This window comes from Cyprinodon tularosa, unplaced genomic scaffold (assembly GCF_016077235.1).
Source record: "Cyprinodon tularosa strain WSP-4 unplaced genomic scaffold, ASM1607723v1 ctg152, whole genome shotgun sequence".
Taxonomy (NCBI): domain Eukaryota; kingdom Metazoa; phylum Chordata; class Actinopteri; order Cyprinodontiformes; family Cyprinodontidae; genus Cyprinodon; species Cyprinodon tularosa.
The window spans coordinates 692,532-705,024 of NW_024038354.1; the positions used below are offsets into that span (position 1 = coordinate 692,532).

At 45.4% G+C, this 12,493-nt stretch overlaps 1 protein-coding gene across 2 annotated transcripts in view; it reads left to right on the plus strand.

The window, feature by feature from the left end:
- The window catches only part of arhgef3 (Rho guanine nucleotide exchange factor (GEF) 3), a 58,595-nt gene that overhangs the window by 26,359 nt on the left and 19,743 nt on the right, over positions 1-12,493 (plus strand). Inside the window, exons 1-2 of one of the 2 annotated variants that reach the window (XM_038279701.1) lie at positions 7,149-7,539; positions 10,538-10,630. In XM_038279701.1, coding sequence (XP_038135629.1) covers positions 7,522-7,539; positions 10,538-10,630 — 111 coding nt within the window. In that variant the 5' untranslated portion in view covers positions 7,149-7,521. Of the gene's footprint in view, positions 1-7,148; positions 7,540-10,537; positions 10,631-12,493 lie in introns of those variants that run through there. The other variant, XM_038279699.1, reaches the window with a different exon arrangement.

The following is a 12,493-nucleotide window of genomic DNA, read 5'->3' on the forward strand; positions in this document are numbered from 1 at the left end:
TTCTCCAGCTCCCAACAGTACCCCCCCCTCAACGACCGCCCCTTGGTGGTAGGGAAGAGGTTGATGGGCAGGAGCGCTCGTACTCCTCGATAAGAGCTGGATCGAGGATGTACGAGCCTGGAACCCACTGGCGATCCTCCGGTCCGTAGCCCTCCCAGTCGACGAGGTACTGCCATCCGCGACCTCGTCGACGGGAGTCCACGATGCGGCGAACCGTGAAGGCCGGATGTCCATCGACCTCCAGGGCGGGTGGTGGGGAGTCGGATGGAGGGCACAGAGGGCTCGAGGAGACAGGCTTGATCTGGGACACGTGGAAGGTGGGGTGGATCCGGAGGGACTGAGGTAATTGGAGACGGACGGCTGAAGGGTTGATGACTCGAGTGGACAGCCATACCTCCTGGCCTTCAGCGTACTCGGGGGCGGGACGTCTCCGGGCGTCGGCGAAGCGCTTAGTCGCTTCTGAAGACTGGTTGAGAGTGGCGATGGTTTCCCTCCAGATCCTTTGGCAACGGCGGATATGATGGTTGACGGACTGCACCGAAATAAGATGGCAGGACTTCGAGAAGCGGTCAACAATAGTGAATATGGTGGACATACCTCGAGAGACAGGGAGACCGGTGACGAAATCAATGGCGATATGGGACCAGGGACGCGAGGGAACAGGAAGTGGTTGAAGCAGGCCAGAAGGAGGTTGGTGTGAGGCTTTGTTACTGGCACATGTGGGACAAGCCAACACATACTCCTTTACGTCCCTGTGGAGAGTGGGCCACCAGAAGCGTCTGGAAATGAGAGCTACTGTTCTACTGACTCCTGGATGAGCAGAGAATTTGGCGGCATGCATCCACTGGATGAGACGGGACCTGACAGAAGATGGGATTTATGTACGATTAGATGCACCGTTACCTCGATCGGGTTCAGTGGCCAGGGCTGAGTTGATGAGGTCAGTTATCTCCCAGTTGACCATTCCCACTGTACATGAAGCCGGAAGGACAGGTTCAGGTGTCTCGGGATGATCGACGGAGTAGAGACGAGAGAGAGAATCGGGCTTCACGTTCTTGGATCCGGGTCTGTAGGAGATGATTAGATTGAACCGAGAAAAGAAGATTGACCACCTGGATTGGCGAGGATTAGCTTGTTTTGTTGACTGGATGTAAGCCAGGTTCTTGTGGTCTGTCCAAACAAGAACCGGGTGCTCAGCTCCCTCCAGCCAATGCCTCCATTCCTCCAGTGCCAGTTTAATGGCCAGGAGTTCTCGGTCACCCACATCATAATTCTGCTCAGCGGAAGAAAGCCTACGGGAGAAGAAAGCACAGGGGTGTATCTTCTGATCAGAGTCTAGTCTCTGGGAAAGGACTGCTCCAACACCGGAATCTGAAGCATCCACCTCTAGGATGAATTGCTTAGTTGGATCAGGTTGCATGAGGACTGGTGCTCTGGAAAACAATGACTTTAATTTTTCAAATGCTGCTTGAGCCTCTGGAGTCCACTGAAAACTGCGTTTGACAGAGGTCAGAGAAGTTAAAGGAAGGGCGGTCTGGCTGTAGTTTCTGATAAACCGACGATAGAAGTTAGCAAAACCCAAAAACCTTTGTAGTTGTTTGCGGTTCTCTGGAACTGGCCAGTCTAAAACTGCCTTGATCTTGTCCTCAGATGGTTTAACCTGGCCGCCCTCGAGCACAAACCCCAAAAAGGTGACTGATGGTTGATGAAATTCGCACTTCTCGGCTTTCACGAACAGTTTATTCTCCAGCAGTCTCTGTAAAACAAGACGGACATGTCTTTTATGTTCATTGAGGTCCTTGGAGTAAATGAGAATGTCATCAATGTACACAAAAACAAATACGTTGAGAAAGTCTCTTAGAACATCGTTAACGAGGGCCTGGAAGCAGGCTGGAGCGTTGGTTAGACCAAAGGGCATAACCAGGTATTCGAATTGGCCCAAGGGTGTTTTGAAGGCAGTTTTCCACTCGTCGCCTTCACGGACCCTAAGGAGATGATAAGCGTTTCTTAAATCCAGTTTAGAAAATACAGTAGCCCCCTGTACGGGCTCAAAAGCAGAGGCGAGAAGAGGCAGTGGGTATTTATTTTTAATAGTGATCTGGTTCAAACCTCGATAGTCAATACAAGGTCTCAGGGAACCATCCTTTTTTCCCACGAAGAAGAACCAGGCGCCCAATGGGGAAGATGAAGGGCGAATTATTCCAGCAGCTAGTGATTCGTTGATGTACTTTTGTGTCTCTCTCGGGCTTAGAAATGTTATACAATCTACTGCTAGGTAAAGGAGCACCAGGTAGAAGTTCAATGGCACAATCGTATGGTCTGTGTGGAGGTAGGGACGTCGCACTGACCTTACTGAAGACAGGGGCAAGATCATGGTACTCAGAGGGAACTGAAGAAAGGTCAGGAGAGTCCATCTCCCCCCCACCTCTAGGAGACCCCCACCAAGGGGGCAGCAGAACGAAGGCATGTTTCGTGGCATGAGATGGACCATGATTCCAGGTGACGTTTAGCCCAGTTAATGTGAGGATTATGCTTCTCCAACCATTCGAAACCGAGCACCAGCGGGGAACATGCAGAGGGAAAAACAAAAAATGTTATCGTCTCTCGGTGGTTACCTGACAGAAGTAGCTCGAGGGGCTGAGTTTGATGGGTAACTTGATGGAGTCTTCTTCCGTCAATAGCGGATACTCTGAGAGGCTGAGTCAGAGGAATAGTTTCAATTTGGAGTTGCTGGACGAGGTTAGAATCGATTAGGTTACATTCACAGCCTGAGTCGATGAATGCAGAGAAAGAGAGGCTCTGGTTAGCACAGAAAAGTGTGGCAGGCAGCAACAGTCGAGGAGATTTCTTAGTGTTTATTTGGTCCGCCAGACTCCTCAGATCCTCTGGCGGGCCCAGGCTTTTGATTTAGCCGGGCAGGCAGCAATGAAGTGTCCACTCTCACCACAGTAGATACATAGCTTGCTTAGCAAACGCCTTTGTCTCTCCTCTGGTGTGAGCCTGGTGTGTCCCACCTGCATGGGTTCGACATCTCTTTCGCCCGAATGAGAGGCTTGAACAGGCAACGGTAGAGACTGGGACTTAGGCCTCTGTATGGGCAGCTGCTCTGTAGAGGGAGAACAAACAGTCACGTTATGTGAGGCAGAATAAAGTGTACTCTGCTTCTTTGAACTGTTTCTGGCTCGAATTCTATTATCTAATCTGATGGAGAGGCGAATTAAATCTTCGAGGGTAGCAGGTTCGTCGAGGGTTGCGAGTTCATCTTTAATGTGCTCGTTTAATGCCATGAAAAAGGCTCCTTTCAAGGCGCTTTGGTTCCATCCGGAAGCTGCCGCTTTAACCCGGAAGTTAATAGAAAATTAACCGAAGAGTTTCCCTGTTTAAGATTGAAAAGAGCTTTAGAATCAATAGTTTGGTCAGTTTCTTGGTTGAATACCTGGGTAAATTCAGAAATGAAATCAGAGTAGTAGCAATTTAAGCTGTCGTCAGCGGCAAATCTTGCCTGAGCCCATTCCAAGGCTCTTCCTGTTAACTGAGATAGAATGAAAGTTATCTTCTTGTGATCCGTGGAAAAACAGCCAGGGGAGTTCTGAAAAATCAACCGACATTGAAATAAAAATCCTTTGCAATCTTTCATGTTGCCAGAAAATCGTTCTGGGAGACTAGGACGGAACTCTGATGACGTCACTGCTGGTGACCTCGGAGGAGGAACTGGACCCGGAAATGGTTGTGGTACAGCATTAGCGCTGTTCAGATAATTAGCACAGCTTTGTAGCATTTGGTTATGAGAGTCAACTAGACGGTATAACTCACGGAGCGTTTGGGTTTGTCCCTGAATTTGGGCATCCTGCTCCTCCAGTCGACGGGTGAGGTGATCTGCTGGGCCTTGAGTTTGGCCGCAGTGTTCTGTCATGATGGGTTCACTGAAAGCGACCCAAGAATGCAGAACACCACTGACGGACACAAGGATGAAAGTTTAACAGTTTTATTTTGCACAAACACACTGAATATTCTGGTTCAGGTTCGGGGCCTGGATTCTGGTTCACCGGAGTCTGCGTGAGAGACAGTTCAGTTAGCGTTGCCAACAGAGGTTTGATTTCCAGAAGTCTACTGATTGTACCTTGAGGGTTCTTGAGGTTAGCTTTGGGAGAGTCACTGTTGGTTCTGGAGAAGAGTTCATCAGCAGAGTCCGTAGCTGCTTCAGCGTCTCACGTCTACTTAGAACAGACCTTGGCTTAGGGTTACCCAGCTCAAGTCCAGAGCTGCTTGGAGGTTCTCTGTGAATCTTCGGGTTTGGCTCAGAGGGTCGGCTCGGCAGGTTAGCTCTTCCAGAGCTTTCACAGAGGAGGCACAGGTTTCCTGGAAAACAGACACAGGGGTTAGAATCCAAGCTGGATTCAAAAGTCATAGATTTACTCTGAGGATCTAGGCTTAAGCGCTGACCAACTGGAACAACACTGCGGCGTTGAGGCAAGGTCTGAAGACAGCTTAAGTAGTGGATCCTCTGATGATCTAGATGAGCTGCAGCTGTGCAGGAGGCTCCCTCAGAGGATCCACGGCGGACTCTGCTGGAGAAAGGTGGAATTTCTCCAGCTCCCAACATTCTCGTTGCTAGCACAGTGGCGATCTTTGTGCAGTTATGCTACGTTCACGCAGCAAAAGCAGCAAAATCGCTGAATGCTTGTACCAGTTAGTTCTGACGCGCGGCTGAAGCAGCTTTGCTGCTCTGGCTGCGCGGTGCAAAAGTGTGTCTGACGCGCGTTGGGCGGAGCTTCACTATCCTTTCTCTGCCTTGCAGCTATATTTGCTGTGATCAGTGGGAATGAAGTAGTTTTAATATGTGTTTAAACGAGAAAATACACCTGACAACGTAATCAGTGCAGTCAGTTCATTCAGATTATTATCCTGCCTTCAATATTTTTTCTGTCGGAGCCGCTCAGACCCCCACATACCAGCGGTGCGCCGACAGAAGGAATCCCTTCATCAGCAGCCTCTGGCCGGGTCGCCTCCTCGCGGTTCACCGCAGCAGCTGGTAGGTGTTTTTCATCTAAATAATCCAAACTGCATATTCTGCCAGCAGATTTCTGCATTTTAAGTTAATTTAGGCATCAATAAACTGTTTAAGAGGAGAGATCATAGCCTCTGATCATCAGCGCTGTGTCTCTCTCCCTGCGTCAGATGCTTAAACGCGCCCGACGCGCTGCTTCAGCTGCTCAGACGCGCTACGCCTGCTGCTCAAAACGCGCCGCGGGACCTTTTGCTGCGCCTTGACGTGCGTCAACCATTGACTTAGCATGTAAACTCGCTGCTTCTGTAGCGCCAGCTGCGGTGTGAACGCAGCATTAGTCATTCGTTGCGTTTGCCTGCCTGCTAAGCTCAAAACAACCGCGCCTGGCTTGACGGAGAAACCAGGAGAACAGCTGTGCATATTTACAACAGTGCACTTTTACTTTCGCCCTCTGGGGGGAGCCTCGCTGAAAAATCAACACCGGTTGCATAGTGTACCTTTAAAGGGCCCAAAATTTTGGAAATTTCTATTTTCAGAAAATCCTGTCTTAAAATCTGTGTTTTTTTCCGTTATCCTCTGCAGGCCAGTTAGTTCTACGTCAGCCTGAACACCTAAATTCGGCCAATCATATATCAACGGTCATCTGTCAATCTAATGTTTTCGGTCATAGCATCTTGATTCATATGTCGCAGCTAATATACGCAACGGTTGAAATCAGAATCCTTTCCTTTCCCATTGAATTGCATCCCAGTGTTCACGGGGATGGACGTCTGTGTCTTCAGCAGGCGTAGAGCTAACAGAACTGGCAGCGTTGCGAGGCAAGGGCTCAATCATGTACGGCTGGAAGCCTTCTACACCAAACCAAGCTTCTGCCGCCCTGGCGTCCTCTTCCACAACATCTTCGTTAACTGGTAGCGGCTAACTGGTTAGCAAGATGCTTCCGACAAACTGGCCACAATCAAACTTGCCTGCGAACCTTCCGCCACAAAAATCCCGCCCCCTTGTTAAACAACCAATCACATTCACTTTATTCACCCCGATAAAGTTGGGCACCACTCGGGAGAATTCGGAAATGCAACGGTTGGAACGACCGCTTCCCTACGACTTTAACATACATGGCTTCCTTCCTCTCAAACCACCTGTCTTCTTTGTCTAAAATGTGAACATTCTGGTCCTCTAAAGAATGTCCTTTGTCCATAAGGTGTAGATGTGCAGCTGAGTCTTGTCCAGAGGAGGGCGCTCTTCTGTGTTGGGCCATGTGTCTGTGAAGAGGTTGTTTGGTCACTCTTTAAATCACAATGATTGTGAAAACCGTCTCCTGGAAAACAGGCCGATCTCCAACATCTAGAAACAAAGGTGTTGATGGCAGCAGCACAGCTGATGTTTCTCTCCAGGATGGAGTCACAGCCAAACAGAAGCAGAGAGCAGAACGTTAGAGATTGAACTACACTGCAAAAACAATCCAGAAATAATTAAAAAATGGCTTAAATTAAGTATATTTAGCCTTAATTTGAGCAGGTAAATAAGATGATTTGCCAATGGAATGAGTATTTCTACTCTTAAAATAAGATAGTTAGATAATATTTACTTGAAATGAGACAATAAAATAGTTTTTTCTTATTTTAAAAGGAAATTGTCTTGTTCCATTGGCAAAGTGTCTTACTTACCTCCTCATATCAAGGAAAAACACACTTATTTTAAGAAAAAATAACTTATTGAGATTTCTATTTTTTGCAGTGTAACAGATTCTGCAGAGTGGGAGAATAGAGATAGAATGAAGCAGAATGATGAAAAAGGGGTCCCTATGTCCTCCAGCAGTCTAAACCTACAGCAGCAGAGATACAGAGATAGCTCAGGATCTGATGGATTTCTTCTTTACCTGGTGACTGTTTGAGAGTCGACGTCATCAGAAGATGTTCATTTTTTACCAGCTTGAATTTCTGACGTGCAGAGAGAAAGAAGAAGGGATTCGTTTGTAAAGTTAGAGAGAAGCGTAAGAAATTCAGGGGAAAATAGCAGCAATTAGAATATGAATGGAAGGAAGGAAATTTGTGAGGGAGAGGAAGAGAGAGGAAGAACTGAGCAGAGAGAGAGAGAGAGAGAGAAGGGGGTGCAGTTAGTGAGGGATGGAGGAGGAGTGTAAGCAGGGATCTCAGAGAGGAGTCAGACAGAGGAGCACAGGGTTCACAGCATGGCCTGAACGCTCTGATCCGATCTGGACTCTTTTACTGGAGCTTTGAGGTGCTGAGGGCTCAGAGGGGACCGCTGCTGAGGCTGGGGCTGGCTGCACCAGGCCACTCTACTTTCATAGCTCTACAGCTCCAGCTGAAGCTTGTGGCTCAGAACAAGATCTAATCTCCTATAAAAACATTTTCCAAACTCTTGATGATGAATCAAGGGCCATTCCTGTTAAAGACTTGGTCGGCATGGTGGCAGGACAGAGACCGGAGCTTCTACTGAGACATCTGTTTAGCTCTGGATGCTCTGCTGGGTGAAGCACTCAGATCCAGGAGATGGGAAAACAGGAGGAGGTAAGATCTTCCTCCTTTGCTGAGGGTTTGGGTCTTGAAGTTAAAATACATTTTCATCAGTTTCCTCTCCTTATAGTTTATTAAGGATCCTCGCCATGATAAAAAAACAATGTCGTCTAAATCAAAACGAGAAGTTTATGAACCATTAAATTACTGCAAACATTCGTCAGATTTGGTTCAAAAAGTTTGTGTGTCTGAAAACAGAGATGAGAAAAGTCTATATTGTAGACCAGGCATGTCCACACTCTGTCCTGGAGGGACCAGTCCTGCAGGTTTTAGGGGTTTCTCTGCTTCAGCACAGCTGATTTTCATTGACAGCTGATTAACAGGTTGTAGTTGAGCTGTAATCATCAGAATCAGCTGAGCTGACCCAGGTAAGCGATTAAACCCCGCAGGACAGCGACCCTGCAGGACCGACGTTTGGCATGCCTGTTCTAGGAGGTCTGTTGGCTGTGGTCTGCCAGGCAAACCAAACACAGACATGCTCTGATTAACTGTGACCTCATCCAGAACAGCGTCCTGCAGACAGAGGAACAGCTGAAGGGGCTTCTGTTAGTCATGCTTGGAGGAAAACGCTTCCTCGCTTTCTACTCAGGTGTGGGAATTTGTTTGATAGGAAACACCTTTGCTGATCAACGGACTGGAGTCAGAATGAATCCAGGTTTAACCTTTAAAGCCCGAATTCACCCATCTTTGGAACAACGGCCAGCAGGCTGTGATTTAGTTTATTGTTTATTGGGATTTAGTTTATTGGGAACTTTCTTGCCTGTTAAATTCCACAAATCCAATCTTCAATTGTTTATACTCCATTCGTCCATAAGGGTCCACAGATTAAAAATAATTCAGAGTATTGATAATAAAAATATTCCATGATGAGAAAATCACCACATAACGTCTGTTTTTTTTGTATGTCAGAAAAGTTAGCTGGTCATAGCTAATGCTTAGTATCTTGCTAATATTTACTGCCTAATACTTATTTCCTCAGTTGTTAGCTGGCGATGTTTTTCTTTACATCGTCTTCTTACCTACAAGACAAAAGTGTCCGCATCTTTGTATGACGCGATTAAGTGGCGGCTGGTGGAGTTTTCTCCGGGGGGGGGGGCTATAAAGTCAAAATAGACAAAAAAGCTATCAAAATACTCTAAGTTATCACACCAGTACATTTATATGAATGCCAAATACAACAAAAAATCATAAAAACAGGTAAATCTGTGTTTTGGTCCAATATTGGGTCACAAACCTAAAAAAAATAATGCACCAGTTTAATAATGGAGAAGCCATTTGTTAGCTTTATGGTTTTTAATATATACAGACTATTTATTTTCTGAGAATGTGTTTATTTAAGAGCAACTATGCAAATGAACAAACATCTAGAAAAAGTAGACTATATTCTACAGAGCTCGATGTTAACCATTGCCCCGATCTCCCGGGGCAAGTAGTTTTTATTGTCGCGAGAGTACAAATTTGCCCACCGGGCAAATGCAATGATCGCAAAAAGAAAAATTATTTATCACTCAAAATTACTTTAAAATCACCGACATTCGTGAAAATGACCCACAAGCGTTGCCGACGCCATTTTTGTTGTTTTGTACACATTCTCGCGTGATTTGAAAAAGCCTCGTGATTTTCCGCTAGATGGCGTGATTCAGCTCTTGGGGAGAGAATTCTGCAGAGCAGCAGCTGGATGATGAATTTAATCTATACTATAATACACCCTAGATTAAAAATGATCAGTCAGGGATTAGGAAAATAATAATATTAATAGTATGCACACAGTGTAAATATTTCTATCATATGGCAGTCTTCTGTACAGTGGTCATACATTAAAAAATGTTCATAAATTTTTTTTCTCTTAGACATTGGAGTGGTGCATTTAAATGTTATAGAGCTAAACATGTTAGATTGGTGAGTAGTAGTATTTAAAAAAACAAACATGTTTCATTGATATATATACAAAGATGAATATTAGGAACTATATTTATAAAACATTAAACTGGGCAAGTAAAAATTGTTTCTGGGCAAATGAAATGTGAAGGTCAGGTAAAAATCCTTAACGTCGACCCCTGTTCTATTATTTTCCATGTGAATCCCAGATTGTTCATTCTTCTTTTCCTTTTCTACAAAGTGCTTTAAATCAGTCCTAGCTGTCTTTATCCATGCTGACTCAGATCCTGACCTTTAAAAAAGGAGGCAGGGAAAGCAGAATAAAGCCTTAGCCTTGCTGCATGCAGTTAGCCTAGCTGCATGCAGTTAGCCTCCCTGCATGCAGTTAGCCTCGCTGCACGCAGTTAGCCTCGCTGCATGCAGTTCGCCTAGCCTTAGCGCTAAACCAGGTCTTGGAAAAAGACAGTTCTTGCGCCCTTTCTCTCTCTCTTTCTCTCAAATGCGTCTCTTACTTCCGTGACTCGACCTGTCAATAACCCGCAGAACGTCTGCGCAGCTGCAGGAGGTGGCGAACAAATACACTTCCTATCAGCTCTCCTATATCTTTGTATTGCAGAGGAGCTACTGCACATGGACAACTTTTAACGAGAATAAATGGCCAAAGATTTTTGTGCCCTAGGTAGGAAATACATCACCAATCTGACGAAAAATGGAACAACACTTCACTAGTCAATAAAGTTTAAATGTTCAATCTTTCATATCTTATATATATGTACATATATGTATTTTGAAATATTTTACATTTCAATTTGAAACTAAATTATAGAAAAAATATTTTTTTGTCTTAATCTAGGTCATTGGGTGTGGGGCAGTGCCCTAGCGCCCTCTATTGGCCAGCTGACACTGGTTTCAATAGTTGTTGTTAGACTGATTTTTTCATGCGGTACAGAAGAAACTAAAGGAGCTGGAGTGCCGCTACAACTTCTTTTGTATTTATTTAAACCTAACCTTTGTCTTTGTGAGCAGACATTGTCAGAGGTCTAGCCTTCATCAGTCAGCATTGACTCCTAATGTGACGGGGTGGGTGGGGTTTTTCCTCTGCTGTGTCCTCCAGAAGCCCAATACCAAGCGAAGAGTGGCGTCTCTGGCCAGTCTGCTGCCTCCTGTCAAGGTCACGTCGCTGAAGAGGATCAGCCAGACTCTGCAGGTAAATCTCTAAGTAGGTGTTTCCACCTGTGGCCCATTCACACGTTCTCAGCTCTGCCCTCTGAGTTTCTGTGGGACTTGGATCAGGGCTTTGTGATGACCTTTCCCAACATTGACCATGTTGGACTGAAACCCTTTGTTACTAAATCCATGGCGTGAGTAGTATCATTCTCAGATTGTTAGATCCATTTGCTTGCAAACTTGAACCCCACTTGACTCTTTCCTGATGAATCAGTTTACTTTTGCTCAGTTTGCCTGTTGCTTTAATTCTATAAATTTCCACATTGTGGGACAAATAAAGAATTAGCCCACTTAAATAACATGTATTAATGGGATAAATGTACTGGGTCTTATTTCCACTTTCTGAGTGGGCTCCAGTAACATCTGACATATAATATCAACTTTGAAAGTTAAAGGTATAGTGGAGGAGGTTTGTTTTCTGGGTGGATCATTGAAATAAATGGTAATACTACCGGCAGTGAATCTGACATAGTGGGAAATTAGCTAATCTTCTTCTGGAAAGTGAGCTTGTATGAGCGATGCAAACAGCAACTTTTAAACAGAGCGTGTGCACGAGGATAAATGGACTTGTGTACGCTCTCGCACACGTTTAATAGGTGTTCCCTCTCGGGAGCAGGTCAGTTGTAATGCATTTGCTTTTTCTTTTTAAATGCACTCTTTCAAAAAAGACCCTCCACTACACCTTTAATAGGAAGTGCTTCTGAAGGTGATCACTCTTATCTACCTGGATATTCTCTGGAGGTCTGAAACGCCTCTGTCAGTGACGTCTATCTGAGGGTCTGTCTGTCAGAGTTCTGGTTCTGTTATGTTTTCTTTTGAGTCTTTAGTTTTGCTTTGCTCCATGTTTTAGTGGTTTGGTTCTTATTTTGTTGTGTTTTCAGTCTTCATGTTTTTGTTTGTTACCCTCTGCTGCCCTCTTGTGTTCTCCTTTTTCCCTAGCTTCTTACCTGATTCTGCCCTGTTCACACCTGCTCCCAATCTGCTCATTAGTCCTCTCTTTGTTTCAGTCTCCCTTAAATACTCTCTCTGTTCAGTTCTTCATTGCTAGTTCCTCGTCAAACATCCTCCAACTCCGTCCCTCTGAGTCTTCCTCCTCGTGATAGTTTCCCCCTGATGTCTCCATGGTTTCTGGTTTGTTTGGACTTTTTTCATGTTTGATTTTTGGATTCCCGGTTTCTGGTTTGTTTGGACTTTGTTTTCGTGTTTGGATTTTTGGATTTCCTGCCTCTGTGTTCAGTTAACCTTTAATTAAACCCACAAGAAAATCACCTCTGCTTCTGCATTTGGGTCAACAAACCTCAACCAAATCCTGACACTGAACAGTTTAATCTCCTCTCTCTGTTTCTTTAGCTCTACATTTTCTTGCTCATGGTTTTCCATGTGCATATTTAAACTGCATTTAACTGGAAACCCTACAGCTTGCCATTGGTTGCAATTACGGTATTATCTGCTCCAATGATCTCTCTCTCTCCGGCGTCTGAGCAGCGCGGTTGTTTGTGTATCGAGTGGAGAGACAGCTGAGTGGGCGGGGCCAGGCTGAGCCTGTGTGTGGTGTCCAGAGGGGAGGGGGGAGCAGCAAAGTGCTGTAACACAGACGGAGAGACTGGTGAATCTGCTGCAGTTAGTGAGTGGTTGCCATGACCTGCAGGACTGAGAAATTATGCAGGCTTTGTACTGAGTTGTGCTATAGTAATAAACTTGCCTTTCCTTGCCTTTGGATATGTGTCCAAAACCTCAGGTCTCTGTCTCTACATGGTAATCTGACCTGGTATGTTACTTTTGGAGTCATGACTTCTTCCTCACTGAGTGGCCAAAAGGTATAATAAAGGCATATTGAACTTGT